Below are 26,744 nucleotides of genomic sequence, written 5' to 3' on the forward strand. Positions count from 1 at the left end.
CGTGCTAAGTGCTTGATAGGCGGACTGCATAGACCAACAATCCTTGACGATCAGAGAGGTTCCTCGTGGCGGCTACATTCCGGGATCCTGGGCATGCCGTTCGGCGAGCAGTCCCAGCTCGCTCTTCCCAGAGGCCCGTCAGCCCATCGCCAGGCTGAAAATGAGTAGGCGTAAGCCATCGGCGAGCGCCTCGCTAGAATTGAGCCGCATATAAGACCGTCGTTCGAGCTTCATCTTCCGCAGCAAAGTCACCCTTCACCATGGCGCGTATCGCGACCGTCTTTGGCGCAACCGGAAAACAGGGTGAGCACTCCCACCTTCCACACTTGCGATGCAACTGATCATACTACACGCAGGGTCCTCCGTCGTGCGGGCCCTGCTTGCGGACGGCACCTTTACCCCTCGCGGTGTCACGCGAGACGTCAACTTTCCCGCCGCACGTAGGGTCGCCGAGCAGGGCTGCGAGGTCGTCCAGGTCGACATGTGGGACAAGGAGGCTGTCGAGAGAGCTGTTGCTGGTGCCGAGGCCGTGTTTGCGGTAGACCTCGAATTGTTTTCTTGTCAGATATGATACTGATTAGAGCGTTCACCTACCATTCCATTCACCGCCCTCTCCGAGCTTGACCAAGGCATCAGTAAAATCAATGCAAGCAAGGCGGCCGGTGTACGTTGCCTAGCCTTCAGGTGCGCTCCCTAATACCAGTCGTGCGTATACATCTGCAGTCTGACTCGTGCATCTGCAAGCACGTTACCGAGTCTGAAAGCGTTATCCGGCGGGAGATACCCGAATATAACACCCGCTGAAGGTACTGGATCGGCGTCACAAAGAGGGCCGGTACTTACTATGTGACCTGCAGAGAAAGCCGAAGTCCACAGATACCTCGAATCTTCCGGCCTTCCCTATGCGTGTATCGCCACGGGCAACTTCCTCGAGAACGTTCTTGCAAGGTAAGTCCGCGCGCCCCTCGACACTTCTGCACTCAAGGTGCTCACCCACCTTGCGTCCCAGCGACGTCGGTCTCCCGCCCTTCTCAAAGACGGAACATGGCTATGTGATGTATCTCCTAGGGAAGCCCGACATGGTCCTCCCCTGGACATGGATCGACCGCGACATGGGGCCCGCCGTGACGGCGCTCATGAAGCAGTACGACGCACGCTCGCCCGAGATCATTGGCCAGACCTTCGTGCTCGGTGTAGCCCGGGCTAGCGCCCAAGAAGTCGCGGCGGAGCTTGCCAAAGGAAAGCCATGGCGTGACTCAGCCATCGGAAGCTCTGCTTATCGCAGTTTAGGTCTGGAAAAACCCGTCGAAGTCAGATGCGTGGCCACTTGTGCCGTGCAGATGGTAAAAGACATGGTAACGTACCACTAAATCTGAGCGTGTTGCTCCAGCTTACGTCGCCCAGTACGCGTTTTCAAGCGAGTTCGAGTGGTACCCGGGTGTAGAAATTCCCGATCCCCGCCTCGCAAAACTCGGAGTCGAGGTCGGCTCAATCGAGGAGTTCGCGTGCACAACGCTGAAAGCTTATGTTCAGGCGTGAAATGTCTGCAATTTGTAGAAGCAAAACCCAAAAGAGTTCAGGCTGATAATTTTCGTCTGTAGAGTGAGATCAGCTTAGTTAGTGCACAATTAGGCAGAGTACTTATGGATCATACCTGGGAGGCTTGCTGGGCGAGGTGATCTATGTAGGAAGACAAGGCCGCGGTTCGAACGCGCAAGGACCCCCGCCGGGTCGCCATGCCAGGAAGCGTGCCGCATGTGGCCTAAGCCGAGCACGCACTTGCACAATCGAAGGCCGCTGCCCTCGAGAAAAATGGTGCCGAGCCTATGATTGTACGCGCGCATCTCGGCGCCCCACCTGCACGAATGCGGGCTGGTGGGGTCGGAGACGCAACCCGCGACAGTGAATCATGCTGTTGGAGAGCGGTTGCCGGTCTTAAAGACGACGTCCAGTAGCGCACGAGCCGAACAGGTGGTCCATTGTCGCCCCGGCGCTTATGCCGTCCATGCACCCACGGGCAGTGAGGTCGACACGCAACTCCGGTGGCTAGATGGGGCTGAACTCCGTGCATTTGCTTTTGGACATCGTTTGCGAAAGAAGGAAGGGGGGAAGGGATGATGGGGAATTGGAGGGCTTGGTCCTCAAATATATATACCCTTGGCCGGTGGCTGTATCGCATGTCTTTATAGCTGTGAAGGTCTAGGCTCATATACTTCTGGTTCGGTCCGATCGCGCTAAAGGATGCGCTGAGCGACCAAGCTATGGTGAACCACGTATTCCCGACGACGAGCACACACACCGAAGCCCTGTCACGCCTTCCCTCGAGATTCTCTGTCTTGGCAGACAGACATGCTTCTTTGTGCAGTATGCCAAGCTCGACACCAGTGACGAGAGTGTGCGGAGTGGTTACGAGACCGAAGGTCGGACGGGATGGACGTCGAGGACAAGATCACATTCCCGCTTTCCCAGGTTGCCGCATGCGGTCAGCGGAGATGCTCAACGTGGCGTCCATGCTTCAGGCGTGGGAGGATATGTCCCTGTCGGGGCAGATGGCGAGCACGCGGCAAAGGGCCAAACAAAGCCAAAGTCAATCGCGCAGCAGGCGCCCTGAACTTCGGATCGCTTGCCGATTCACCTCAGGCTGCAGATATTTTTCACAAACTATCTGTCGCACGCAGAACAACTGTAAGGTGCCACTATCCCTCGAATGCTGGGGAAAGAGGCCGCGGCATTCTTCCAAGTACATCATCATCTACACTTGAGTCTTGACTGCTTGTCCTAAACATGACGTTTATACATGCATCGGTCTGGCAACCGACGGTGATCTCTCCGTCCGAAATGGACAGAAAAACTCGGCCATGTGGGCACTTCGCGGCAAAGACATTCTTCTACGGCTACCTTCCGAAGTCTCACGACGATGCCGGCCGAAGTCCAGTCTCCAGCGGACCCTCAGCCACACTCGGGCCAATGTACGCGGGTACGCTCTACAATACTTTTCTGGGATATAGCAGTCCAGCGAGAGTATATAAAGGGGCCAATGCAGCACTTTCACTACCCAACAGACATCGCGTTTTCCGCTAACAACAACCAACAATGTCCCGCATCGCTACCGTCTTCGGTGCCACTGGAAAGCAGGGTAAGTGCTTGTTCCGCTGTCCCTACATGCCATTTACTGGCTGGCCTCGACGCCGTTCTTCCAGGCTCCTCCGTCGTCCGCGCCCTCCTCGCCGATGGCACCTTCAAGCCTCGCGCTGTTACGCGCGACCCCGACTCGCCTGCCGCGAAGAAACTGGCTGGGCAAGGCGCCGAGGTCGTCAAAGCCGATATGGCTGACAAGGAGGCCGTTAAGAAGGCCGTGACTGGCGCGGAGGTCGTCTTTCTGGTAACACCTCTTCATGGATTCGAAATCAGAAGGAGCTACAGGACCTTGGTCTTACAGGTCACAGCGCCGTTCACCTCTACGACAGAGGTTGTGCAGGGCACGAACATCATCGACGAGAGCAAGGCGGCTGGCGTGAAGTTTTTGGTGTTCAGGTACGTGCTTTGTACGTCTAGCGTTTATTAGCTTACTGATCTCTTTCTCCCCAGCACCTTACCGAGTATCAAGGGCCTTTCCAATGGGAAGTACCCGAACGTGTCTGTCGCTGAAGGTACTTCCTTGTCCGTCTCGTCCGAATTCCTCATTGACTCCCCGCCTTTATAGAGAAAGTTGAGATTCAGGCGTACCTGAAGGCCTCTGGCATTCCCTATGCCTGCATTGGAACCGGCAGTTTTCTTGAGAATTTATTGGTCAAGTAAGTGCTCCGTCTGTTGTTTATCATGAGATCCTACCAATTCATTGTTGTGCGTAGCCACCTCGGCCTCCCGCCCTTTGCCAAGACCGACACCGGCTATGTGATGCACTCCTATGGCAAGCCTGATATGACCTTCTCCTGGACGTGGATCGGCCACGACATGGGGCCTGCGGTCACCGCGCTCTTCAAGCAGTACGAGACGCGCAATACCGAGGTTCTTGGGCAGACCTTTGTCCTCGGCGTGGCGCGCGCGACAGTGAAGGAGATTGCGGCCGAGTTTGCGAAGGGTGCGAGGTCTCGTTGCTCTCGTTGACCACTGATCGACGGTGCGCGTAGGTTTGGGTAAACCCGTCGAAGTCAAATGCTTGGAGAAGTGTGAGATACCTATGGTCAACGACATGGTGAGCGATATCTCTGGTCCTTCTTACATTGTGCTGTCACTGACGTTCGCCAGTACGCCTTCACTATCGAGTACGAATGGTACCCCGGCGTGCCTGTCCCCGACACCCGCCTCGAGAAGCTCGGCGTGAAGATGGGCACCGCGGTGGACTTCGCGAAGACCGTCCTGAAGCCGCACCTGGGCGAGTAAATGCTGAGAACGATTGTATTTGTACAACAAGCAGAATATGTGTCGAAGGAATGGAATCATCACCGTTGATCTAAACGTGAATGAGCTGGACAAGTCGAGATCAAGACTCAGAGTGAAGGTGGGTATGCACCGGTTTCCACTCATTCATGTCCTCGGTAGTATATCGGCTAGTACACCCGCCTGTCAAGGGTCTCCGCGAATTGCGCGGGAGAGCGGGGTTCGACTCCCCGCCGAGGAGCGTCTTTTTGTGTCTTTCGAATGCTTCACACGTTCACAACCTGACCATGACTGTTTAGCCGAGCCCTTTTCTCTACTGGATGTTGATGTGTGGAGAAAGCGACAGCGCTTGGGCAGAACTCAGGATACTCGGTAAACACCGAGGTTCAACTGTGAAATTCGGCCCGGGAGCCGTACTGATTCGTGATCGGCGATCGAGCAAGCCATATTCTGCTCGTTGTCCGCGACGACGATGGAGGACTCCGAGCGCCCCCGCAAGCGATTCAGACACGAGACGTACGCACAGAGCGTGCAGGATGTGCACGCACCGCGACCCACGGCGTCGGATGCCACATTCCCCGACGCCCTCGACCACTGGCGGCAGCTGAACCTTGCCCCGTCCTTCCTCGCGTTCGCGAAGCGGGTCGCCCCCCTCGCGGCGTCGCTTCCCCTGCTTGTGCATAATGCGGACGAAGTGGTTGATGCGTGGCTGGAATATGTGAAAGAGACGGACGATGAGGGCCATCGGGTCCTTTTAGCGTGCGTGGTGTTCCCTCGTTATACGTCTTGTGTGCTGATGATTCTCCAGGCTGCTTCCCCCCCTCCTCACTGATTTGCGGACGACCGTCGCGGGGAAGTATGAACTCCTGCTGGATGCAACACTCGGACTTCTTCCACTTCGCCCATCTAAGGATACCCTCATCAATCTGCTCGCCGCGCTTACGAGCCTCTTCCGCATACTTCTTGCCCCCGAAGGGCTTCAAGCAACCCATGAGCGTGTTGTCGCTGCTGCGAAGGCAGCCCCGCCAGAACTGCAACGAGCACTCGGAGAAGCATGGGCCTCTGTGCTCAGAAGAAAAGACATGCAGGCTGCCCCGGCGCTGCTAGCCGCCGCAGAGGACGAGATTGATCTCTTCGCGGCATGGGCGCTTGTCAGCGCGTGCAAGGTGCGTCAACATCTCCTACTTTCGTCGCAGGGAGCTTATTACCATCATAGAACGTCGCTCAATCTCTACATACCGCAACCCCACGTCTACTCGCTGCAGTCGTGGACGTGCATGTTGCTGGATCAGGATGCCTCCGCCTCCTCCGCCGCACGTTCACTGCGCTTGCGCACCATGTCGCACGCGCAGATGCATACGCCGCCGTCGCTCACGTAGCAGCAGACACTGCGACGAAGGCGGTGAACGCATTCACTGCCAATGATACCTCGATCGACGCGCTTACCCTAGCCCGCGCGCTCGATCCCGCCTTCCTCGTCGCCGCAGTCCGCGGCGGCTCCCGCCTACCACCTACCGAGCGCGCATCCCTCGTCACCTCCGCAACAAAACTCATCGCGCACCTCTCTACGCACCCCACACCCGTGCTCGACACCACCATCCGTCGTATCGTCCCTGCGCTCCTCCTTTCTTCACCATCGGGCACGCTAGACGTAGCAGCTTCATCGCTGCTCGCTTCTACATGGTCCCTCCCGATCTCGCTCGCCGCGCAGATACACGCCGTCTTACATGCTCGGGCTCCGTCTGCGCAAGGCGTGTGGAAGGCCGCACTCCCTGGCGTGCTCAAGCGTGTGCCTCAGTTGCTCGGCTGCGAGGATGGTGTGCGCTTATTGGGCGCGATGGCACGAGGGAAGGCCGTTGGGACCGACTCCGAAGACACCAAGGACCAGGAGGAGGTAGATGATGACGAAGACGAGAACGCTGGAAGCTCAAGCAAGGTCCCCAAACTGCGTTCTGCGGCTCTCGATGTGGTTGCGGCCCGCGCAGTGGCCACTTGGGCGGAGGAGAAGGTTGTCGTGCTGCAAAGTCAAGATCGGGAAGAACTCACGCGCGCAGCCTTGCCCTGGCCCGACACCCTCGCCATCGCGCTCCTCTCACCCGACACGGCACCCATCAAAGCCCTCATCGACAGCGCCAGCAAGCTCCTCCTCGACGAAGCAACAGATACCAAGGACACGACCCGCATCACCATGCTAGGGGCCGCCCTACACGCCATCGCCGACCGGCTGGCTCGCGACGGGAAGGCAGACAACAAGAAAAAGGACGCCAGCAGCAAGTGGGCTTCCGACATCTCTCTTCGCCTTTGGGCGCGCGCGGCGCTCGCCAGGTGGTCGGAATGTGGTGCGGTGCTCAGTGGGGCCGCGAGGGTAGTCGAGGGCGTGGCGAAGCTGGGTTCGACGAAGGCTGCGAAGGCGGAGGACGGCGCAAAGGATGCTGCTCAGCTTACCGACGGCGTTCTGGACGCTTTGCGGAGTCCTTCGCGTGCACGACGTCTGGGTACCTTGAGGTTGTTGACCGTGCTTGTGGTGCGTCTTTTCTATCATCATATAAGCGAACAGTCACTGAACGCTACCTTTAGCCGCCTTCCACCCCATTCGCCGATGCCATCCAACTTTGCTTGACGGCCGAGCGCGTCGAGCCTGGCGTAGCAGGCGTTCGCGAACGTGTCCTGCGAACAGGCAAGCTAGGCGAGGGTGTAGAAGTGAACGAGGAGGTTGAGGACAATGAAGAGAAGTGGTCCCCAGCCAGGCTTGCGACTGCGTGGCTTATCGGTACGGCTTCCATCTCTTTTCACATCTGGACTACCTGCTGACATACATCACTTTTTAGGTCAGTTTGCTGTACCCCTTCGCCCGCTATGGAAGCCTGCAGGCAATGCGTTAGTTACTTTAGCCAGCAGAGCGGAAGTGGTAGCTGGAGACAGCGTCTGGCAAGCCATCGAAGCACACGTCTCCGCGGACGAGGTCGACAACACGCAAGTTAGCGATGAAGCTCAGGCATCCAGCTTCCCCATGATGGAGGCCGATGTCCCTGAGGAGCACCCCTCGGCCCTTGATGCTGAGAATGACTCCGAAGAGGAACGCACCTGGCGCGACCCCGCCGCTCATTGGCTGCGTGTTGCTGCGAGACGAGCGGCCGCGCATGATGAGCAGGGTCCTCCGACTACCGAGGACGACGACGTACGCCGCTTCGACCCACGCGCGCACGAGGAGCAGCTCCTCGGCGTACTTGCGCGTCTCCCAAGCACGATCTCGCCTCGCGGACGTGCCATTGTCAAAGCCTTCCTCTCGCGCGTAGGCCCCTCGGCCACGCCTCCTCCTCGCCCCGTACTCCTCGCGTGGCTTCGCCTGATCGCTGCATGTCCTGCACCGCGCTCATTACCCACGGCTGACGTTGTCTACGCTGCTCTCGCCGACGCACTCGCACGGCCGGATACAGCGCTTCAGGTCGCTGCACTAGACGCGTTAGCGGCGTTCTGGGGTGTCCGAGGCATCGACGAAGGCGCGGAGGACGACCGGTCGGGCAAGAAGGGAGGGAACAAAAAGGGGAAAGGGGAGCAGAAGACAGGAGCAGCAAGCGGAAAGAACAGGGGCAATGACGAATGCACGGCCTGGGTTGCTTCTCTTCGCGCGCTCTTGGACGATACGCGAGCGAGGGATGAGCTGGCGAGCTTGAGCTCTGGCGCTGATGAAGATGAGGACGACCCAAGTAGCGGACTCGAGGTCGACACATCCGTCGTCGCGCGTCTGCCGCCGAAGGATACACCGGGGCGTGTGGCGTTCACGCCGTTGCTTGTGCGCGTCCTCTTTGGCCGATTACGAGCAAAGGGGCGCCGGCCTGCCGCTCTTCTCGGTGCTCTGCCAGCGAGAGGGCGAGGTCTGCTGGTTGGGCTAATGGTGAAGGAGGTCGAGAGAGGATGGAGCGAGGGGTAAGTCTACCTCCGCTTACTCTCTCACGATATGCGCTCACTAGCTCTTACAGGGCCCCGACGGAGCCGATTGATAGCGACCGTGCTGCGCAGGACAAGCGCGCGGCGGGCTTCTTGACGTTGCTCGGCGATGTGCTGACCCAGCTGGGCGCGAGACTCGTACCTCACTGGCCTGCACTTCTGGACGTCGTGGTCAAGCTGGGTGGTGACGCGGAGCGGAGGCTGTTGAGCACGAAGGCTGAGGACGGTGAAGTAGATGCCGTCGAGGAGGAGGTCGAGGCCAAGGAAGGGGAAGAGGCCGAAGCAACTCTCGAAGAGGTAGTTCAGGACAGTGCTCCCAAGTCGAAGTCCACATCGAGCAGGAGCACTAAGCATGACGGCAAGACAGCTCGCGCTGCTGCCCGCAACGTTCGTGCGCTTTCGCTTCGCCGGCTCGCGCAATTCTTTCAAGTCGCAGCGGCCTTTGGTGATGGTACGTGTCCATCCATAGCCATCGCCGGTTTAGTTTGACTCGCTGCTGTTCGGCTGACCTTTTGCCACAGATCCCAGCACTCCCGATACCACACCCGCCCTATCGACTGCTGTGCGTGCGGCTTACCCGGTTCTACTCGGCTCGCGTATCTCGCGTCTACCATCAGAGGGCACGCAGGCTCCTGGCGCGCTCATCGACATTCTGGGCGCCTGGGCAGGCCGCAAAGAATGGGTTGGGTGGCTTGTCGGACGTGGCCTCCAGGACGTGCTTACTACCGAGGAGACACCACTCCGCCAACTTCTCGCTTTGCTCGTCGCGCCAGCAGTCAAGTTCTCCGTCGTCCTTCGTGTCTTCGACGTCATTGAGGGTCTGCTCAGTCTCGCCGAGAGCGACGAAGACGAGGCCGCCGAAGGTGCTTTGGTCGTCAAGCGCGATGTGCTCATGCCTTACATGCATCTTCTGTTGGAAAGCCTTGCTGGGATGGCGGACACAAGGAACGAGCCGAAGCAGGAGAAGAATAACACAACGCCGACGTCTAAGCCCATCAATGACAAGCACGCTGCCGACGCGCTCCTCGCACGCCGCATTCGCATCCTCGCTGCTGTCTCTCGTTATTGCGCACCAGGATCCCAGGCTGATGCCCTCGCTCGCCTCACATTCCCCCTACTTCGCATGCCAACGAAGCAGGTTCCGGAGCGCGTCAAGGCAGACTTGCTGCGGGTTGTGCGCGATGCTCTGGCAGTCGCAGGGGGCGATGGGGACATGGATGTCGATCAGGACGGGGAGAAAAGCAAGGAATCGGGAAGCTCGACACCCCTTCTGGATGCTGCCTTTTCTGCCTTGGCGCCGCTGTTCCAATCCCTTCGTTCTCGTGCTGCTCGTATCGCCCTTGTCGAAGCCTTTTCCACCCTCGCTGCGCGCGATACAAGCCTTGCCTCCATCAGCCAAGCACTCACGCAGTTGAACGCCTATTCCAAGCGTCGCGTTGACGAGCCTGACGTCGATGCTCGGCTGACCGCACTCGGTGCGCTTGGTGAGACTGGATGGAAGACGCTTAGTGCGCGGGAGTGGACGCCTGTCCTACATCATCTGTTCCAAGCGATACAGGATCCGGAGGAACTGGCGATGCGCACAAGTACCGCCCAAGTGCTCCAGCGATTCATCGACGCAACAGCAGCGGAGATCGTTAACGAGGAGTCCCCGACTGCTCCAGCATTCCAGACTATCTTCAAGAAGGTCTTCTATCCGGGCATCCGCAACGGCCTGCGCACCCGCTCTGATGCTGTGCGTGGCGAGCTGCTCGGCTTGCTCTCCTATGCAGTCGACCGCGCAGAAAGTGTTCCTGCCCTTGTCAAAGTCGTCCCTGCCCTCGGCGAGATGACGGGTTTGCGCGCAGGGGGCGATGCTGAGGCCAGCTTCTTCAACAACCTCTTGCACGTGCAAACACATCGACGCGCGCGCGCACTCCGACGCCTGGCAGACTACTGCGATGGCGGCGAGGACGGCGTCTGTCCTTTGCGCAGTGGTACGCTTGCCGAAATGTTCGTTCCCCTGGTGGCGCACTTCATCGTGCCTACTGGTCAGGGTGTGGATCACCATGTTGTGAACGACGCGATCTTGTGTACAGGGCGCATGGCTCGGCACTTAGCTTGGGGCGCGTACTATGGGCTCGTCCTGACCCATATGCGGCAAGCGCGCGCGACGGAGGGCAAAGACGCCGCAGACAAGGTTTACATCCGTGCTCTTGTCGCTGTGCTCGATGCATTCCATTTTCCCATGGACGAGGACGTCGAAGACGTTGAGGCGGCACCGGAGGGCGAAGATGAGGAGAAGGGTGATCCGGACGTGGCGACAGAAACCGAAGTCGCACGTCAAAAGCGGGCTCGTATCGCGGACATCGTCAATGCCAAGCTCCTCCCTGCTCTCATCGACCATCTTGAGAATCGGCATGCGACAACGGAAGACGGCGCTCGTTTGCCGATTGCGCCCGGCATCGCTGCCGTCGCTGCGCATCTACCTACCGAGAAACGCGACGCTCAGATATCGCGACTGCTCACCGTGCTCAGCCAGGTCTTCCGCAGCAAGTCGCAGGATACACGCGATGCCGCCCGGGATGCACTCATCAAGATCGTCACTCAGCTGGGCCCTCCAGGACTGCCGCTGGCCGTGCGCGAGCTTCGCGAGGCGCTCAGGCGAGGCCCGCAGCTTCACACGCTTGCATACGTTGTACATGCTCTGCTCGTTCATGTCTGCGCCCGAGCGGAGTTCACCAATGTGGACTCGGTGGCGGCAGACGTGGCGCACATCGCCGCGGAGGTCATCTTTGGGACGTCTGGGAAGGACGTCGAGTCCGATGGCTTCCGCACGAAGATGCGCGAGGTGAAAGGGTCGGCGAGCAAGGGCCTGGACGCTTTTGCCCTTCTCGCCCAGCATGTTTCTCCTGGCGCTGTTAGCACAGTCCTAGGGCCTGTGCGTAGCATCCTGCACGAAACTGCGAACGCACGGTCACTGCAGCAAGTGGACGACGTGTTGCGCCGGGTTGCTGTTGGCTTGAACGCAAACAAGCAGCTGACGCCACCAGAGCTACTTGTGCTCTGTCATACGCTCATCAGCCAGAATGCGAAGTTCTTGAAGGACGCTCCCACCAAGAAGTCCAGGAAAGCGATGGGTGATGCTATCGTCCAAGTTAAGCGCCAGATGGAGAAGGCCGAAGATCACTACGCCAGCAATTCTTTCAGGTTAGTCCGCTTGCGCTCCGTGCTTTGATGGCACAACTTACCGGGCTCGTCAGGTTTGTGGCCTTCGGTTTGGACCTTCTACAGACAGCACTTCGGCGCAACCGCTTTGATCTTCAGGACAAGGATACGGTCGCACGCCTGGACGCCATTATACCTGCCGTTGGCAATACCCTCTATTCTACCAGCGCCAACGTGCTTTTAGCCGGCATGAAGGCCGCTACGGGCCTCACCAAGTGCCCTCTTCCTTCCCTTCCCAAATCTCTCCCTGTCTACACTCGCCAAATGCTCGACATCCTGAAGAATCTCGGGACAACAGAATCCGATGTCGCCCAGACAGCCCTTCGCTCACTCAGCACCATCATGCGCGACAGCCCCGGTGCGACGATGCAGGAACAGGACCTCGCCTTCCTGCTCGAACTCATCGCTCCGGACCTGGAGGAACCAGAGCGCCAGGGCGCCGTATTCGCCATGCTACGCGCGGTTGTGGCAAGACGCTTCGTTGTTCCCGAACTATACGACCAGATGCAGCGCGTCAGCGAGGTTATGATCACATCTCAGGCGCCGCAGGTCCGGGAAGCCTGCCGTGGCGTAGTGCTGCAATTCTTGCTTGATTACCCCCAGGGCAAGGGTCGGTTGAAGAACACCATGGCCTTTCTCGCCAAGAATCTCAGCTACGTCCACGAGAGCGGTCGCCTGTCCGTACTCGAGCTACTCGGCGCGGTGGTGGCCAAGTTCCAACTGGGACTTGTGCGCGAATATGCGGAATTGCTCTTCGTCGCGCTTGTCATGGTCATCGCAAACGACGAGAGCGCGAAATGTCGGGAGGGAGCTGCGGGATTGGTCAAGGCATTACTTGGGAGACTGGACGAAGGAGGGCGCCAAACGATGATCACTCACGTTCACGCATGGGCTACACAACTGGAACGCCCCTCGCTTGTGCGCGTCGCAATGCAGGTCTATGGTCTAATGGTGGAGGTTCTGCATGCTGAAGCTCGCCCTCACTTGAAAACTATGCTTCAAGATGGCAACCAGGCTATGGAGCACAGTGCTAACCTACTGCAAGACGCAGACCAGGACTCGACGACCATCACCGCCGAGTGGCAGGTCCCGTACCATGCTATGACCCTCTTCTCCAAGCTGCTGCGCGAGTTCCCAGACCTGCTACAGGACGACGAAGGCGTCTCCTGGACGCCCGTCGTAGAACATCTCCTCTTTCCTCACTCGTGGGTTCGCATGGCCGCTTGCCGATTGCTTGGTATACTTTACGCCGCCGCGCCACCAGCCTCGCCTTCGCCGCTCGCAGATGGCCGGGTCACAACAGACGCTCCCCTATCCCTCGAAGGCATGCAGGAGGTCGCCCGCCTGCTTTGTCTGCAGCTCAAGAGCGGCAATCTGGATGATGCGCATGCCCTGCAGATCGTCAAGAACCTCCTGTACGCTGCAAAGTGCTTCAACCTTCTCTTGCGAGAGAATGGCTCTGGCTTGGAGCAGGGCGCGGGCGAAGATGACGGGGATGAGACAGATGAAGAGGAGGCGGAAGAAGCTGAAAAGGTGGAGCACGCGCCGCTGCCTTGGTTGTTTTCCAAGTTATCCTATCAAGCCCGATCTTCCTTGATTGCCCATAGCAGTGCTTCTGCGAGGACGGTGTGTCTTCTCCTTCCTTTCCATGAGACATGTACTGACGCCCATATAGAGCCATCCTAAGTGGTATCTCCAGTTGCAGTCAATTCTCCAGTGGTTCGCCGCCATGACCACGCACCTTGAACCGTCGCGTTTGGAGCGCTTCCTACCCCACATACTCAACCCCTTGTATCGCATTACACAAGACGAGGGCATCAGGGATCCGCAGATGGGTACGTTCTTCTTCCCGGCTCTGAGCGTCAGTCCAGGCTAACATCAATCAGACGAGCTGAAGACCCTTGCGACTGAGGTCCAGTCCCTCGTCCAGTCCAAGGTCGCTCCCACTGCTTTCACTGCCGTGTACTCGAAGATCCGGGAGAATGTGCGTGGCGTGCAGCAGGAGCGCAAGATCAAGCGCACCCTGCTTGCCGCGACAAATCCGGAGCAGGCTGCGAAGCGCAAGACGAAGAAGAACGAGTCAAAGAAGGAAAGTAGGAAGCGGAAGAATGCGGCATTTGCGTGAGTCTCGTCTAGATATTTTGCGCTCTTTCAATATTGACCCTTTCATAGGGATAATCGTGGGCGTATAAAGCGCGTGAGGGACGCTTGAGGTCACAATGGGCTGCGATGTTTTCCTGAGGATTTCGTTGATGGTTCTGATTTATATTCCACACTGTATCCATATCAATGTACTCTTCGATCCATACACCTGTCTCGCATTGCATCTATCAGCGTATATGCACCTGCAACTCAGCTCAGGAATGTAGATGGTTAGAACCTAGCACTGATCGAGCACGCACGCTTGCACCATCCTTCCAAGTCCTCGGTAGTATATCGGCTAGTACACCCGCCTGTCATTTGGTGGCAAACTACCGCGGGAGAGCGGGGTTCGACTCCCCGCCGAGGAGGACCATCTTTTTGACTCTCGATACCAGTGTCATCCAAACTCGACTCAAGGTGGTGCACGTATTTTTGTACTCTTCCCCGTGACGTACGACGCATCAATTCATTCGAGTGAGTACATAGAGACTATTTACATCGATTACCTACGCAAAACGAGGAAGGAGAACGCTGCGAGCGAACTCCTCTACCGTGCCCATCTTCACGCCGAACTTCTCGAGGCGACGATCAGGTACTTCGATACCTGGGTAGGTCTCAAACTCAACGCAGAATGCGAACTGGTGTCTACATCAGCGCTTTCCAAGACAGAATGAGAAGAATGCGCCTCACCATATTGTCTACCGCCTCCAGCCCGGTGCTGCCCACATAGTCGAATTGCACTGGCTGGCCGAGACCTGAACAGATGCGAAGCGAGGGTCAGTCAGCCACGGTCGTCTCCCAAGCTATAGCTCGTACCCTTGCTCAAGTGCTCCGCGAAGTCCTTTTGACTCGACAGCTCGGTCGCAACGACAAAGGTCTTGCCATTGATCTCATCCAAATGACTAGCGTAGTTGGCCATCAGCGCCGCAACGCTCGGGCCCATATCACGGCTGATCCACGACTGGACATAGGTGGCCTCGGGCTTTGCGAAGGAGTGCAGCACGAGGCCATCGTCGGTTTTCTCGAGGGGGTATCGTCCTGCGAGAGGGCCGAACGCCATCCTGCAAAATCAAGATCAATGAGAAGGGCGAAAGCGTGAAATCGGCGTCCGTACTTCTCGCTCAGGTTTTCGAGGAAGTGGCCAGTGCCGACACCTGCGTGGGCTAAGCCAGAAGCCATGAGGTGCTTCTGTATGATCGCCTTGTCTACCGAATATAAGCATACTATCTTGGTGTATTGCAATGGCTTACCGTCCCAATGAGAACCAGAATATTTGCCATGCGACAGATTTGACATATGAGGTAGCGTGCTACAGGTGAACAACAAGGTAAACACGCAATTACACAGGGTCGACGGCCTTCATACCTTAAGACAACGAATTGGACGCCTGCTTCCTTGCTTGCGTCGACGACGTTGGTGCCCTGTATGACCTCCGACACCGCCGTGAACGGGATGGTAACCTGAGAGAGACATCGCATCCTGTCTTGCGCAGGTCAAGCATGTAGCGGCCTACCAGAAAAACGCACTCAGCGCCAGTCACAGCCCTTTTCACGGCCTCCTTGTCAGCTAGCTCGGCCTCCGCAATCTCGCATCCCAGCGCTGCCTGCTTGCGCGCAGACTCAGAATTCGCATTGCGCGTCACTGCGCGTGGCTTGAAGATGCCGTCCTTGAGAAGGGCGTGCACCACGGAGGAGCCTGTCACGGGTTTACATCAGCCGTGGAGCGAGACCTTGAGCTTTGGTCCTCACCTGAGGTCCCAGTGGCACCGAATACAGTAGCGATGCGAACCATTGTAGAGCAGGGAGCGTGGGGCGTTGTGAAGGGTGGTCATACTGCTGTTGTTTTATACTGCTTGCTTGGTAAGGCGATGGACTCGATTAATCTCGTTTCACGTGCTCGAGCCTCGTAAGCTCTCGCGCTAGTCCTTCTCGCCGCGCTGCAGGGCGATTGGGGGTTGATGTGAGTGGGTGGGTGGGCCTGAGAGTCTGGCAGACGGACGAATGCAACCGGCACGTGTGAACCCCGGCAGGCGCCGAAAGTTGAACATCGGGAGCAGATGGCGAGCCCACCCTTGACATCTGCTTACCGAACAGGCCTTGAAGTTCGCATACGTATCCGAGTGCCCTCGAAAACAAGGAGAGGCACAAGGCACAGGTCGCATAGACTGCCGAGCCCTGTAAAATCAGCCTAAGAAAATTCACAACGTCCGGAAGTCATTCCGGCCGGAGCGATGCTACCAGACGCGCGTCTACTCAAACTCTTCAAGCAGGCGGTGTTCAGCAATCCCGCACTTTGATTTACACTACCAGCTTACATATAAGGCGTCTTCGTCTTCGTCCACTTTGTATTTCCTCACCCCAGGTGAGCCTTAAGAACCGTACGTGCAAACTCCTCGACTGTTCCCTGCTTCACCCCAAGCTTCCCGAGGCGAGGATCAGGGAGCACCGGAACGTCCGGGTACCACCTGTACTCAGCAGTGAAGTTAAACTATTGAAGGCGTCAGCCACTAGGTCAAGGAACTACTTGAGGACCCTACCATGTCGTCAACGGGAGGGACCCCTCTGGGCTCCTTGTATTTGACCTCGACCGGCTTTCCAAGACCTGCAATGTCATTCAGCACTACGCCGACTTCACCAAAGCCACGACCCACCTTTCGCCAGCTCCTTCGCGTACTCCTCCGCCGTCGACTGCCCGACTCCAAGTACAAATCGTTGGCCATTAATCTCCTCTGCGCGCGTCTTATACTGCTTGAAGAGCGCAAGGACGGCGGGCCCCATGTCGCGAGTGATCCACGTATGGATGCCGATCGCGTGGGGCTTCGCGAGCGTGTTTAGGATGTAGCCGGTGTCGGTCTTCTCAAAGGGCGTGCCGAGGAGCCTTTGCGTCGCAGGAGGTAAGCATGTTGATACGAAGGGAAGGATATTGAGGCACTCACGGTCTGACGGTGTTCTCAAGGAATCCACCCGTCCCGATGGATGCGTTGGCGAGTCCGGACGCTTCGAGGTATTTCTGAACTTGGGCCTTGTCTGGACAATGATTAGCGGAAAAGACATGCCAGTAGCAGTTTGAAAACCAACCGTTCATGTGAGCCGCATGGGGATACTTCCCGTTCGACATTTCCTTGGCGTCTGGCAGGGTGCTGCAGTCCTCGTCATTACTCAGATATGCGAATTTCAAGTCTCGCCCGACTGACCTGAACACGACGAACTGCACGCCAGCCTCCTTGCTTGCGTCTACAACATTCGTCCCCTGCACGAGCTCAGGTACGGTGGTGGAAAAGGGAAGGGTGACCTGGGTCGGTAATCAGACTACGGATTCTCACCCGCGAGTAACATCCCTAATTCACCACGAAAACGCATTCCGCGCCCTCCACAGCCTTCTTCACGGCGTCCTTGTCGCCCAAGTCGGCAGCGACGACCTCGGCGCCCTGCTCTACCAGCTTGCGGGCGGCCTCGGAGTCGACGTTGCGGGTGACAGCGCGGGGCTTGAAGGTGCCGTCCTGTAAGAGAGCCTGGACGACGGAGGAGCCTATGATACCGTCGAGGTTAATGACAGGACGAAAATCCGCTGCTTTGTCGACTCACCTTGGAGGCCAGTGGCGCCAAACACGGTAGCGATGCGAGACATAGTCAGCGCGAGTCGATTGACTGCAGTAGAAGTTGCTGTCGAAGAAATGAGACTTTGCGTCTCTATATACGTCGAGCGCAGTAGCAGGCTGATTAATCCAACGGACGCCATCCGTCGACTGCCTAACCGAAGTCAAAGACTTTGTACGCTTGCGCACTATTATCCGCTTTCAGTCTGGGTATTCGCCGCTCCATTTAGTGTGAAGGAGATCGATATGACGACCGGGCGCGGCCCGTGGCTGTACTTCAGAAGACTCGGAGCCTAGGTGGGTAGTACTGCTAGTGCGCGGTCGTCTCCTGCAGCTGAAAAATCAGTGGCCAGTCTTCCCTTAGCAAAGAATAGTTCGATAAGAGATGATTCAAGCGAGGCATACAGAGTTTATCAAGAGGGACGCGACGTTTACAGGGCCATACCTTGAGGGTTTGGGGAGGGGAATCCGGACGGCGGACCGATATTTACGCGTGATTCAGATCTCACGGTCACGTGGTGTGTTTAACTTCTTCGGCTGCTCAGGCATGCGATTGGAGGGTTGCATAGAGCACTGTACGAGTCAGAATGTGTTACATAAGCGAATAAGTGACTTGTCTACGCGAAATGAGACAGAAGAACGTCGCGCGCAAATTCCTCCACCGTGCCCATCTGCACACCAAACTTCTCGAGGCGGCGGTCAGGCACTTCGATGCCGGGATACGTCTCAAACTCGGTGCAAAATGCAAACTGAGATTGTTGTTAGCTTCGACCGGTTCAGAACTGTGGCGCCTTACCATATTGTCCACAGCGTCTATCCCAAATTTGCCTACAGGATCGACCGCCACTGGTTGGCCGAGGCCTATGCAAACGCGAAGAAGTAATTAGAGCCTATCCTTCGCAAGCAGTTCCTGACATACCCTTGCTCAGATGCGCCGCAAAGTCCTTGACGCTCGACCGTTCGACGGCCACCACGAATGTCTTCCCAATGATCTCCTCCGGGTGGCTGGAATAATGCTTCATCAACGCAGCAACCGTCGGGCCCATATCGCGCGTAATCCACGAGTGCACGTAGGTGGCATGAAGTTGTGCGAAGGTGTGGAGCTTGTAGCCGGTCTCGGTCTTCTCAAGCGGGAATTTGCCTTCGAGGGGACCGAAGGGCATCCTGTGAGATAACGATGAGTCAGTAGGTAGAGCAAGAGAGATCTAATGGTGCACACTTCGTATGCAGGTTTTCAAGGAAGTCTCCGGTGCCTACGGACGCGTTTGCCATGCCAGAAGCCTCAAGGTACTTCTGAATTGTTGCCTTGTCTGTGAAGAGTCGGAAATCTGCATGAGGTGTCGCAGCAAAATTCGAACTCACCATCCCAATGAGGACCGCTGTACTTGCCGCCCGAAAGCCCGGTCATGTTGGGAAGCGTGCTACGTGTACACCGTCAAGCAATACGGCAGCAATACCGCGACTTGAGATTGCGTACCTAAAGACGAAGAACTTGACGCCCGCCTCCTTGCTCGCGTCGACGACGTTAGTTCCCTGCACGACCTCCGAGAGTGGCGTGAAGGGCATGGTGACCTGAGAACATCGTCAGCACCTTAACCCAGTCAACCACGATGAAAGGTCGTACCAGGAAGACGCATTCAGCGCCCTGGACCGCCTTCTTTATGGCCTCCTTGTCCCCCAGGTCAGCCTCGGCGATCTCGCAGCCCAATTCCGCTAGCTTGCGCGCAGACTCGGAGTTGGCGTTGCGCGTCACCGCACGAGGCTTAAAGGTGCCGTCCTTCAGTAAGGCGTGCACGACGGAGGAGCCTGCGAAAATGGATCAGACCACAGTCGAACACTATACCAGACCTCGTAACTCACCCGTAACGCCAGTAGCCCCGAATACAGTAGCAATACGCGACATCGTGAAGCGAAGAATATTTCTGTAGAGTCCATGCTGCGAAGCGGGTCGCCTTTATACCCAAGTACCTGTGCAAACGTCGCGAGCGATGCTCAGCACCCTTGACAGCGACGTACCAGAGCTGCCTTGCCAGAGTCGCATACGAAACCGGGACAAATAGAGGCAAATATTCTGCTGGTCGCATAGCCTCCCGGATGGCGCTTGAAAGAACAGAGAATTAGGCAAGCCTAGAGTCGAGCATTCGGTTGCCTTTCCGGCCGGTGCGACGCGCGCGGGCGCCGCCCATCAGAGTTGTCCCCAAGTCCAAAATAAACATCACCTCGCGAGTCGCGGTATCGCGACGGGCAGCTCGCTCACAGAGTCGCGCTTGGTACACTATCGTCACCTTGTTGATAGGAAGAAACGCGCTCATTGCTGATGAGTATTGATTCTGGATAGGAACAGATCTTTGGCCCACGTCGCAAGCGCTTCCTTCGGGGTAGGGATACATCTGTGCGATAGGGAGACGAGTTAGCACGCTCCTCGCGAGCTCCGTTCCCTACGTTACTCCAAGCTCCAAAGACGAGTGATAGGGATCTTGAACTCGTCCTGGTACCGCTGATACTCGGTAGTGAAGTCGTACTGGGACCGCTCGTCAGTCTGAGAATAAAGCTAACGCGGGACGGCGCACCATATCATCCACGCGCTACAACAGATATCCCACTTTTGCTCTTGAATGTGATCTCGACGGGCTCTGCGAGGTCTAAAACACCCTTCCCCGAGAAGAGTCTAGACGAGAGAGGGATTTGTAAGGGCGACGAATGAGTGCGGTATGCGAGAGACGCATGCTTCACCGTCTCACCTTGCAGTAGTGCCGAATACCGTCGCAATGCAAGTCAGGATGCAAGGAGTTCAGAGGAGCCGTGGAGTGATGCACTGAAGCAGTATATCCAACGCTTCCATTTCTATACATTCAGCGAGGATAGGAAAGACCGCTGACAGGGATGGATAGGCCAGCAGACGACATCCGCAGTATGCTAAGGGGCACCTTCGATTCTTCGAGGTGCGAAAGAAAGATAGTCCGTCCAGAGTAGCAGTAAAGAGCGTAGGAGACGCAACAATCTCTTCTCGCAGCTATACTACGCTAGATAGTGGTCGACTGCGTTTCCTGCTCGAAGAACCTGTTCGTGGTGCTTCCTTGTGATCACGCCGTTCTTCAGCTGAAGGAAATTTGAGAGGTTGTGCAGATACAAGCCCATCGGATCCAGGGGGTGGATGGAGGTGGATGGAGGTTTGAAGCAAGTCGCGAGCGGAGCACGGCGAAATCCGAGATGAGGATTACTCACGGTCACATGTCTTGTTCGTTCATCAACAAGCCCAGGAAACCTCGTGAAAGCTGACGGGGAGATGACTTTGTCTCCTCGACAAGTATACATCGGGCCCCAACCGCGGAGGCGGGCAGACTCCGGCCTTCTATGCAATTGTAGAACGGACGGAATAAATTACCTACTCCGGTCCAATTGACAGCTCCGTTGGACAGACCCGGGTCCATGACGCCCTCAGAGACAAAAGATAGTCCTAAAATGGCTAGACAACCGCTCACTAAAGCAGGCATGTGGGGTGAACTCCTTCGGTCAGCAGCTTGTCCTCGAGATAAATTTCACACGCCACAGCATTTGTGGGTCCATCGCGCGGTCACATGACGGCCATAAAACAATGGCCCGCTGACAAATCGTCCAACACTGACCTGCCTCCGCCCTTGTTCGTGACAAAACCTTCCTCGGGAACTCAGCCAGCTCCGATGAATCGTCTCAAACAACGGCAGCTGCGAGAAGGCGAGCAAGCATTCGGAGGACCCTGCGCTTCGAATTCGCCTTTCGGGGATATGAGGCGCGTAGGCCAAAATGCAGGCACCGGTAACCGCGGACACGGCGCAAGTATGCGCACATAAGGCCCGAGACGCGTTACCCGTCCCCGCCACACCTTTCAATCGTGCCGTCCCCACTCTGGTCAGCTAACGTGTCACCTGATGGGACGCACCGTCGCCATGCGATCGTCATCCCAGAGGTCTTTAAAGGCGGACGGGCTGGGCTCTCTCTCTTCACAGCCCCATCTGTGTTCCGTTCGCACAAAAAACCTTCTTCGTCGCCTTCACCACTTCACACCGCCTCGCAAAGATGTCGCTCACCTACCTCGTCTCTGGCGCTAACCGTGGCATTGGTGCGTCTCATACTTCCTCGCCTTGACATGTTACTGACATACGTCCTCCGCAGGCCTTGGCCTCGTCACCGCTCTCGCTGGCCGCCCCAACACCACCGTCTTCGCTGGCGCGCGCAACCCCGCAGCTGCCACCGACCTCAACGCCTTGGCCGCGAAGCACCCCAACAACCTGCACGTCCTCAAGCTCGTCAGCGGTGACAAGCCCGGAAACCTCGCCGCTGTCGAGGAGATCCGCAAGAAGGCTGGCAAACTCGACGTCGTGATCGCGAACGCTGGCATCGGCGACTTCTTCGCGTCGACGTTGGAGATGAAGCCGGAGGAGATGACGAGGCATTTCGATGTGCGTTTTGCGGTGATCATGAAAAGGATGGGCACTGATCTGAATTTCTGCAGGTCAACGTCAACGGCACGCTGGTCCTCTTCCAGGCCACGTACCCTCTTCTCAAGGAGTCGCCCGTCCGCAAGTTTGTCCCCATCGGCAGCTTGGTCGGCAGCGTTAGCATCGGCTCGCAGTTCCCCGCCCGCATGCTCGCATACGGCGCGTCGAAGGCTGCGCTCCACTACCTCACCCGCAAGATCTACCAGGAGCACCCCGACCTGAGTGAGTACTGCTTTCGATGTTATTCTTCTACCCATTCTAACGCCCCACCCAGCTGTCTTCGCCGTCAACCCGGGCGACGGTGTCGCGACCGACATGGCCACGCGCACCTTCGAGGCCGAGCCTGGCATGAAGGGCATGACCCCCATCAGCGTCGAGGACTCCGTCAACGGGATGCTCAACATCATCGACGGCGCGACCCGCGAGTCTCTCGGCGGCGAGTTCGTTAACTTCGACGGCACGAAGTTCACGTGGTGAGCGCGTCGCGCGCGGGGAGGCGACCTTCGAGTCGGTACAGGGAGCCGCTCGTATCATCCATCATCTTGCATGTACTAGACCTGTAGTCATTTGGCGCGTCGCGGACTGGACTCGCCTAACTTATTCAATGCATTGTATCTTCCATGTAACCTCTGCGGTTGCCCAGCACGAGCCGGGAGGTCAATACTTCAGCGAACCTTCTGCCTGGCTTGCGATTTTGGAAACTTTGGGGAACCCATCGTATCATCAATGGATCGGCCGAAAGGACGTCGTTTTCGTATTTTGAGAAGTACACAGAAGCCCAATGCGCGCGTACTAAGAAGGCCATTCAGTGTCGGGGTCTTTCTGGCATTGAGGGTCCCCGGAGCAAGCGAGCGCACGCGTAAAGCGGAGATGAAGTACGCTGGCGTGTCAGCCGACAACGACGCGGAGTACAGGGATACTTGATATCCGAAAGGACCAAGGAGGAAGCAAGTTGTTGACAAATTCACGCGTGCACGGCAAGTCGGCAACTGCCGACGTCCATTGTTTTCCTAAATCGGTAATTTACAGACGGACCCATACATTTGACCTGCATAAAGGGACCTCCAAGGCTACATACGCACAGATATCCGCGCTATGGCATCCGACCATTAATCCCAGCCGTGAAGACTCCATACGGGAACTCCCCGTCTGTGGGGTCCAGGAAGCTGGTCCACGTGGGGAGCGACTGCCGTTCCAGGTCTTTCGCAGCCATCATCGCGTCGCCGCTGGCGATTTCACTTGGCTCATGCCGCCTTCTCACTGAAATGTTACTGACTACTATACTCATCTCCCTTCCCCTCACGTCTCTCGCCGCCGAGCCCAAGATCAAGCCATGCACCGCCTATGATCCCATAAACGACAACTTCTTCAACCTCGCTCCCCTCAAGGCCGCGCGCGACTACACCTTCCGCGACGAGGCTTCCGACTCAGGTCACTGCACGCGATGGGACGTCTACCATGAACCTTTCGCCTGACGCGCGCTACAGGCACTGAGTACCTTATCAACATCTGCCGCCCAGTCGAGACGGAGACTTGGCACGTCGCGGGCGCGGACGTGATCGACATCGGCGATGTGGGTGCGTTCGTGCGGCGCGATCGAGGGGACTTTAGTATGGGGTGCGTGGGAGGCGCTGCTGTAGGATGCGCTGGGATGCTGATCGCGCGCAGGCAGGCGAATAGCACGCTCGATATCTCACCGACTACTGGAGAGCCGCGATTGAGCTATCTGAATGGATCTCCTTGTCCCCTTGGTGCGTCTAGTGTACTCGCAAGTGCGAACTTATTCTGATTGTCTCCTCGTAGATGGCTCCGTCCGCTCGTCTACGATCATTGACTTCGTATGCTCGACATCCGACTTCGGCGCAGGCAAGCCCCGCTTGACCGCCACCCTCCCCACAGGCGCATCAGAAGGCGAACGGTACGCAACCCCCCCCCCCTCCTTTCGCCGACATCCCCGTTGATTTCTTCTCAAGCTGCGTCTTCTTCGTCGAATGGGCAACTCACCACGCCTGCCCCGCGCGCCAGCCCGCCAGCCTCTCCCTCGCCGCGCTCATCACCGGCCTCCTCGTCGCCCTCCTCCTCACCACCGCGTTCTACCTCGTCTGCGGCACCGCGTACAATCGCTGGGTTCTCGGTCTGAACGGCTTCGACCAGATTCCCAGCTTCTCGTGGGACGCGTTCGCATACCATGCCAACGCTGTGTATGCACATCTTCGCTCCGAGGGCTTTGGGCCGGTCTTGCGACATATCAAGGCCGCTGCTGCGCGCAAGTTCAGCAAGGTATGCGTGGATTGGCTAGACGAAAGGATTGGTTCTGACATCCGATCCCAGGACAACTTGCTAGACATGTTCGAGCGCTTCCGCGAAGCCACCACTAATCTCTACGAGGGCGGGCAAAGCGGGCGGCTCGCACTCGGTCACGGCCACGGCAACATGGGGCGATACGGCTACGAGCCCGCGAGCGATCGTCTCGAAGAAGGTCCACCAGGTTCAGTCAACCCCGTCTCTCATCAAGCATTCGTACGCCCGGAAATGGGGTCGCCAAGTCCTCGTACAAGTCCGAGTCCACGCCCCGGCACCAGTCCGCGCCCAGATACCAGTCCGCGCGTCAGCCCGGCACCCAGGAGCCGGACTGGGGACGAGGCGCGGCCGGCACCGGGGGGTGTGCCGTTTGAGCAGACGCCCTTCATGCTCGGGCAGGAAGATAACGAAGAGGAGGATATCGCGCGCACGCCGGTGAAGGTCCCCTCGACTCCAGCCCCTGCAGCAGAAAAGTGACGCGTATGGACATCCGCGTTTCCGACAACCTATGTACGAAGCGCCTAACCGTGACTGTAGGCGACCCTGGACAATTCTGAAGCTACTTCCCGATGGACAATCGTTGGAGTCTCGTATGCAGATGATCATATGTTTATCGCCTGCCTGTATAGCCTGCTTTTTAACCATGTACCCAAGTATCGTCGATGCAAATATTTCCGTGGATCAAACCAGTACCTCACGTCGCCAATATGAAGTGAAGGACCCCCTCATCGCGATCTGAAGGAAGCGATCATATTGAGTCCTTGATATCGCAGTCATCCTCGTCCTGGCAAACTGCCGTACGTCCGAGGTTCTTGCTGTTCGGACCTACGTATGCAAGTCAGAAGAAGTACGCCAAAGACTTGTACAACGGCCTACCAGTGGGACCGTCGACATAGTGGCACTCGATGTCGAAGATGCAGTTTTGGCGTGGGTCATCGTCAGGCAATTGTGCGTCGCCCCAGTGACCTCCCCAGTACAGCCAATCAACAACCTCATTCGCCTGCTCTGCGCCGCCAGCTCCAGCTCCGCCAGCGGCGGTGTACGTCCCCGAATTGTACCCTGCGAGAGGGGTCAGTGGGTTGTTTCTGCGAGCAAGCCCGTGATACGCACAATATCCACGATAATTCAGTGCCACATCCCAGAACGGACCTTGATCAGTATGGTCTTCGATGAGGCCTAGCAAGCAGCGCGTTAGCACCCTCTTCGACAAAATTCTGGATTCACCCACTCCCAGCGATCGTGTACTTCTGCGTCCCCGCCGTCGCATAGTTCGCGTGCGAGCCATCCGCGACGTATACGACAGGGCGCACGCCTCGCTTCTCGACCGCGTCATACGTATACGCGTACCCGCCGCTGTGCGCAGAGAGGTACACATGCGTCGGCGCGCCGTTCACGAAGCGCACCATCGAGTGCTCCCAGTCGCCGACGTGGTTCCCAAGGCGGGTCCCGAGGACGGTGATCCCTGCGACATCCGTCAGCTTTGGTCAGACCCAGACGAAAGAAAGCACTCACCATGGTTGTACGAGTAGAAGTAGAAGTAGAAGACGTCGACGAAGTCGCCCTTATCTGCAACGATGATCGTTGCGGGTGCCCTGGAGAGACCAGTTCCATCAGGCTTGTTGTCCGTCGAAGTCAGCCAGGCAGGATCGTCTTCAACATTGTCGTTTGACGTCAGGAATGCATCGGCCGTGATGCTGTTCAGAGTAGCGAGCGTGACGGAGTCGGCGACAGCGACAGAATCAACCTGGTCGATACGATAGAAGTCAAGGTTAAGGCCGGCAATTCTGACACAGATAGGGAGGGGGCTTGCCTTCGGAGTAACATGCGCGAGATGCGTCGTTATATCGGACGGCCACCAGCCCTCCCCCGAGTAGAGGATTGTGTACGGCGCATAGGTGAGAGCATAGTCTGGGATAGCCTCACACTTCAGAACTGTCGCTGGCGTTGCACAAACGACTCCGAGGGTAGCAAGGAAGATAGAGGCCCGCATGATCGCAACGGGGCTTCCGGGAATCATCTCGCCCTGTGCGCGCTCACTTATAACGAGAGACTAAAGGAAGGAGATGGGGGTGCGAGAGCACGTTCCGTCAGCACTCAGCAATCAGCACACGAGCCCCGGGAGGGGAAACGAGTAGAACGAAAGAAGAGAGGGCCTGCTGAACAGCAACGTTGTTGCGCGCGTGAAAGCTTCTAGCTATCATCGCGAGGAACGCCATCGCAACCATGCGGAGAGTGAGCAAACGTGGCATCCGCTCAGCATGGCGCGGTGTCCCATGATCGTCTTCGAGACCAGAATTTTCTGTGGAAGGCCTCAACATCGGTGGTCTGGGAAGAAAGGGGGAAAGAGATTGAAGACTCTCACGGTGATGTACGTGATTTGTGTTGTAAGTCCTTCGCCGAATCGAGTAGTGCTGTCCTCCGAAGGTCAAGATGAGTCCCAGTATCCCGGGCGTACGTAGCATACATCGATGCTCATAGACACAACGACTAAAGATAAGAGACACTCACTAGATTGGGCGCAAGCTGCAGCGGATGCTCGAACGGCTTTTGTGCTGACACAAGTTCAGTTTGCCTTGATGAACAAGCTACTTGCTGCTGGCAAGATCCAAGCCATACAACTCGAAGTCCGCGAGGATTATACGTGATATCAAGCTACTATCCATCTTCAAGATTGGTCCATCCCGTTGTCGTCC

The 26,744-nt window shown here is 57.3% G+C and overlaps 11 protein-coding genes and 2 non-coding genes across 13 annotated transcripts; 8 read left to right on the forward strand and 5 right to left on the reverse strand.

Moving 5' to 3' along the window:
* Window positions 1-260: 260 nt before the first annotated feature.
* Window positions 261-1,539, forward strand: SCHCODRAFT_02595831 (NAD(P)-binding protein; the record flags this gene model as incomplete). The annotated part of the gene is made up of 6 exons (XM_003035829.1): window positions 261-303; window positions 357-538; window positions 584-664; window positions 858-948; window positions 1,069-1,191; window positions 1,391-1,539. 6 exons carry the CDS (start codon window positions 261-263, stop codon window positions 1,537-1,539), a joined length of 669 nt encoding a protein of 222 aa, XP_003035875.1.
* A 1,175-nt stretch (window positions 1,540-2,714) lies between these two features.
* SCHCODRAFT_02606973 (NAD(P)-binding protein) lies at window positions 2,715-4,432 on the forward strand. The gene is made up of 8 exons (XM_003035828.3): window positions 2,715-3,136; window positions 3,201-3,382; window positions 3,440-3,534; window positions 3,589-3,650; window positions 3,704-3,794; window positions 3,852-4,081; window positions 4,131-4,195; window positions 4,249-4,432. Exons 1-8 carry the CDS (start codon window positions 3,094-3,096, stop codon window positions 4,381-4,383), a joined length of 903 nt encoding a protein of 300 aa, XP_003035874.1. The 5' UTR covers window positions 2,715-3,093; the 3' UTR covers window positions 4,384-4,432.
* A 100-nt stretch (window positions 4,433-4,532) lies between these two features.
* Window positions 4,533-4,621, forward strand: SCHCODRAFT_t2. Its single transcript has one exon. It is a non-coding gene; the product is annotated as a tRNA-Asp (tRNA).
* A 231-nt stretch (window positions 4,622-4,852) lies between these two features.
* On the forward strand, window positions 4,853-5,752 carry SCHCODRAFT_02458379 (uncharacterized protein; the record flags this gene model as incomplete). Its single annotated transcript, XM_050342591.1, has 3 exons — window positions 4,853-5,139; window positions 5,189-5,546; window positions 5,597-5,752. Coding segments are annotated over 3 exons (801 nt in total), but the record flags the coding sequence as incomplete, so codon positions are not given.
* A 1,350-nt stretch (window positions 5,753-7,102) lies between these two features.
* Window positions 7,103-13,660, forward strand: SCHCODRAFT_014208 (ARM repeat-containing protein; the record flags this gene model as incomplete). The annotated part of the gene is made up of 7 exons (XM_003035827.1): window positions 7,103-8,307; window positions 8,352-8,779; window positions 8,850-9,502; window positions 9,566-11,517; window positions 11,571-13,161; window positions 13,211-13,370; window positions 13,422-13,660. The coding sequence occupies 7 exons, from the start codon at window positions 7,103-7,105 to the stop codon at window positions 13,658-13,660; spliced, it is 6,228 nt and encodes a 2,075-aa protein (XP_003035873.1).
* A 297-nt stretch (window positions 13,661-13,957) lies between these two features.
* SCHCODRAFT_t3 lies at window positions 13,958-14,045 on the forward strand. Its single transcript has one exon. It is a non-coding gene; the product is annotated as a tRNA-Asp (tRNA).
* Window positions 14,046-14,128: 83 nt separating this feature from the next.
* On the reverse strand, window positions 14,129-15,641 carry SCHCODRAFT_02606982 (NAD(P)-binding protein). Its single transcript, XM_003035007.2, has 8 exons — window positions 15,426-15,641; window positions 15,191-15,372; window positions 15,043-15,137; window positions 14,928-14,986; window positions 14,792-14,882; window positions 14,494-14,738; window positions 14,368-14,432; window positions 14,129-14,315 (listed from the first exon to the last, which is right to left on the reverse strand). Exons 1-8 carry the CDS (start codon window positions 15,466-15,468, stop codon window positions 14,184-14,186), a joined length of 912 nt encoding a protein of 303 aa, XP_003035053.1. The 5' UTR covers window positions 15,469-15,641; the 3' UTR covers window positions 14,129-14,183.
* A 305-nt stretch (window positions 15,642-15,946) lies between these two features.
* Window positions 15,947-17,701, reverse strand: SCHCODRAFT_02606984 (NmrA-like protein). The gene is made up of 8 exons (XM_003035006.2): window positions 17,262-17,701; window positions 17,024-17,205; window positions 16,871-16,968; window positions 16,755-16,816; window positions 16,613-16,703; window positions 16,328-16,554; window positions 16,214-16,278; window positions 15,947-16,164 (listed from the first exon to the last, which is right to left on the reverse strand). The coding sequence occupies exons 1-8, from the start codon at window positions 17,302-17,304 to the stop codon at window positions 16,030-16,032; spliced, it is 903 nt and encodes a 300-aa protein (XP_003035052.1). The 5' UTR covers window positions 17,305-17,701; the 3' UTR covers window positions 15,947-16,029.
* Window positions 17,702-17,850: 149 nt separating this feature from the next.
* SCHCODRAFT_02606985 (NAD(P)-binding protein) lies at window positions 17,851-19,413 on the reverse strand. The gene is made up of 9 exons (XM_003035005.3): window positions 19,289-19,413; window positions 19,133-19,240; window positions 18,897-19,078; window positions 18,750-18,844; window positions 18,635-18,693; window positions 18,492-18,582; window positions 18,192-18,436; window positions 18,069-18,133; window positions 17,851-18,021 (listed from the first exon to the last, which is right to left on the reverse strand). The coding sequence occupies exons 2-9, from the start codon at window positions 19,173-19,175 to the stop codon at window positions 17,890-17,892; spliced, it is 912 nt and encodes a 303-aa protein (XP_003035051.1). The 5' UTR covers window positions 19,176-19,240; window positions 19,289-19,413; the 3' UTR covers window positions 17,851-17,889.
* A 21-nt stretch (window positions 19,414-19,434) lies between these two features.
* On the reverse strand, window positions 19,435-20,328 carry SCHCODRAFT_02606987 (uncharacterized protein). The gene is made up of 3 exons (XM_050344242.1): window positions 20,014-20,328; window positions 19,843-19,940; window positions 19,435-19,793 (listed from the first exon to the last, which is right to left on the reverse strand). The coding sequence occupies exons 1-3, from the start codon at window positions 20,122-20,124 to the stop codon at window positions 19,526-19,528; spliced, it is 477 nt and encodes a 158-aa protein (XP_050202965.1). The 5' UTR covers window positions 20,125-20,328; the 3' UTR covers window positions 19,435-19,525.
* Window positions 20,329-21,118: 790 nt separating this feature from the next.
* On the forward strand, window positions 21,119-22,467 carry SCHCODRAFT_02606988 (NAD(P)-binding protein). Its single transcript, XM_050344243.1, has 4 exons — window positions 21,119-21,371; window positions 21,425-21,711; window positions 21,765-21,972; window positions 22,025-22,467. Exons 1-4 carry the CDS (start codon window positions 21,329-21,331, stop codon window positions 22,225-22,227), a joined length of 741 nt encoding a protein of 246 aa, XP_050202966.1. The 5' UTR covers window positions 21,119-21,328; the 3' UTR covers window positions 22,228-22,467.
* Window positions 22,468-22,942: 475 nt separating this feature from the next.
* On the forward strand, window positions 22,943-24,837 carry SCHCODRAFT_02606994 (mannose 6-phosphate receptor domain-containing protein). Its single transcript, XM_003035825.2, has 6 exons — window positions 22,943-23,181; window positions 23,238-23,367; window positions 23,419-23,501; window positions 23,554-23,668; window positions 23,724-24,030; window positions 24,082-24,837. The coding sequence occupies exons 1-6, from the start codon at window positions 23,016-23,018 to the stop codon at window positions 24,526-24,528; spliced, it is 1,248 nt and encodes a 415-aa protein (XP_003035871.1). The 5' UTR covers window positions 22,943-23,015; the 3' UTR covers window positions 24,529-24,837.
* On the reverse strand, window positions 24,800-26,041 carry SCHCODRAFT_01086210 (uncharacterized protein; the record flags this gene model as incomplete). The annotated part of the gene is made up of 6 exons (XM_050340995.1): window positions 24,800-24,876; window positions 24,928-25,110; window positions 25,162-25,227; window positions 25,280-25,513; window positions 25,564-25,795; window positions 25,841-26,041. The coding sequence occupies 6 exons, from the start codon at window positions 26,039-26,041 to the stop codon at window positions 24,800-24,802; spliced, it is 993 nt and encodes a 330-aa protein (XP_050202967.1).
* Window positions 26,042-26,744: the final 703 nt, after the last annotated feature.

The sequence above is a fragment of the Schizophyllum commune genome, assembly GCF_000143185.2.
Source record: "Schizophyllum commune H4-8 unplaced genomic scaffold SCHCOscaffold_1, whole genome shotgun sequence".
Taxonomy (NCBI): domain Eukaryota; kingdom Fungi; phylum Basidiomycota; class Agaricomycetes; order Agaricales; family Schizophyllaceae; genus Schizophyllum; species Schizophyllum commune.

What these genes read in the sequence shown, in the direction of transcription:
- SCHCODRAFT_02606973 (XM_003035828.3), top strand. Translation starts at nt 3,094, where the DNA reads ATGTCCCGCATCGCTACCGTCTTCGGTGCCACTGGAAAGCAGG. An exon ending in CGGTGCCACTGGAAAGCAGG is followed by an intron (nt 3,137 to 3,200) that starts GTAAGTGCTTGT and finishes CCGTTCTTCCAG; the next exon opens with GCTCCTCCGTCGTCCGCGCC. An exon ending in TGCGGCCGAGTTTGCGAAGG is followed by an intron (nt 4,082 to 4,130) that starts GTGCGAGGTCTC and finishes CGGTGCGCGTAG; the next exon opens with GTTTGGGTAAACCCGTCGAA.
- SCHCODRAFT_02606982 (XM_003035007.2), bottom strand. Translation starts at nt 15,468, where the DNA reads ATGGTTCGCATCGCTACTGTATTCGGTGCCACTGGGACCTCAG. An exon ending in GCGCTGAGTGCGTTTTTCTG is followed by an intron (nt 15,138 to 15,190) that starts GTAGGCCGCTAC and finishes TGTCTCTCTCAG; the next exon opens with GTTACCATCCCGTTCACGGC. An exon ending in TTCTGGTTCTCATTGGGACG is followed by an intron (nt 14,883 to 14,927) that starts GTAAGCCATTGC and finishes TATATTCGGTAG; the next exon opens with ACAAGGCGATCATACAGAAG.
- SCHCODRAFT_02606984 (XM_003035006.2), bottom strand. Translation starts at nt 17,304, where the DNA reads ATGTCTCGCATCGCTACCGTGTTTGGCGCCACTGGCCTCCAAG. An exon ending in TGGCGCCACTGGCCTCCAAG is followed by an intron (nt 17,206 to 17,261) that starts GTGAGTCGACAA and finishes ACGGTATCATAG; the next exon opens with GCTCCTCCGTCGTCCAGGCT. An exon ending in GTGCAGTTCGTCGTGTTCAG is followed by an intron (nt 16,817 to 16,870) that starts GTCAGTCGGGCG and finishes CGAGGACTGCAG; the next exon opens with CACCCTGCCAGACGCCAAGG.
- SCHCODRAFT_02606985 (XM_003035005.3), bottom strand. Translation starts at nt 19,175, where the DNA reads ATGTCGCGTATTGCTACTGTATTCGGGGCTACTGGCGTTACGG. An exon ending in CTTGAAAACCTGCATACGAA is followed by an intron (nt 18,437 to 18,491) that starts GTGTGCACCATT and finishes GTTATCTCACAG; the next exon opens with GATGCCCTTCGGTCCCCTCG. An exon ending in TGCGGCGCATCTGAGCAAGG is followed by an intron (nt 18,134 to 18,191) that starts GTATGTCAGGAA and finishes GCGTTTGCATAG; the next exon opens with GCCTCGGCCAACCAGTGGCG.
- SCHCODRAFT_02606987 (XM_050344242.1), bottom strand. Translation starts at nt 20,124, where the DNA reads ATGTATAGAAATGGAAGCGTTGGATATACTGCTTCAGTGCATCACTCC. An exon ending in GTATTCGGCACTACTGCAAG is followed by an intron (nt 19,941 to 20,013) that starts GTGAGACGGTGA and finishes TCTCTCGTCTAG; the next exon opens with ACTCTTCTCGGGGAAGGGTG. An exon ending in TGTAGCGCGTGGATGATATG is followed by an intron (nt 19,794 to 19,842) that starts GTGCGCCGTCCC and finishes GAGCGGTCCCAG; the next exon opens with TACGACTTCACTACCGAGTA.
- SCHCODRAFT_02606988 (XM_050344243.1), top strand. Translation starts at nt 21,329, where the DNA reads ATGTCGCTCACCTACCTCGTCTCTGGCGCTAACCGTGGCATTG. An exon ending in TGGCGCTAACCGTGGCATTG is followed by an intron (nt 21,372 to 21,424) that starts GTGCGTCTCATA and finishes CGTCCTCCGCAG; the next exon opens with GCCTTGGCCTCGTCACCGCT. An exon ending in AGATGACGAGGCATTTCGAT is followed by an intron (nt 21,712 to 21,764) that starts GTGCGTTTTGCG and finishes GAATTTCTGCAG; the next exon opens with GTCAACGTCAACGGCACGCT.
- SCHCODRAFT_02606994 (XM_003035825.2), top strand. Translation starts at nt 23,016, where the DNA reads ATGTTACTGACTACTATACTCATCTCCCTTCCCCTCACGTCTCTCGCC. An exon ending in CGAGGGGACTTTAGTATGGG is followed by an intron (nt 23,368 to 23,418) that starts GTGCGTGGGAGG and finishes GATCGCGCGCAG; the next exon opens with GCAGGCGAATAGCACGCTCG. An exon ending in GGCGCATCAGAAGGCGAACG is followed by an intron (nt 23,669 to 23,723) that starts GTACGCAACCCC and finishes TTTCTTCTCAAG; the next exon opens with CTGCGTCTTCTTCGTCGAAT.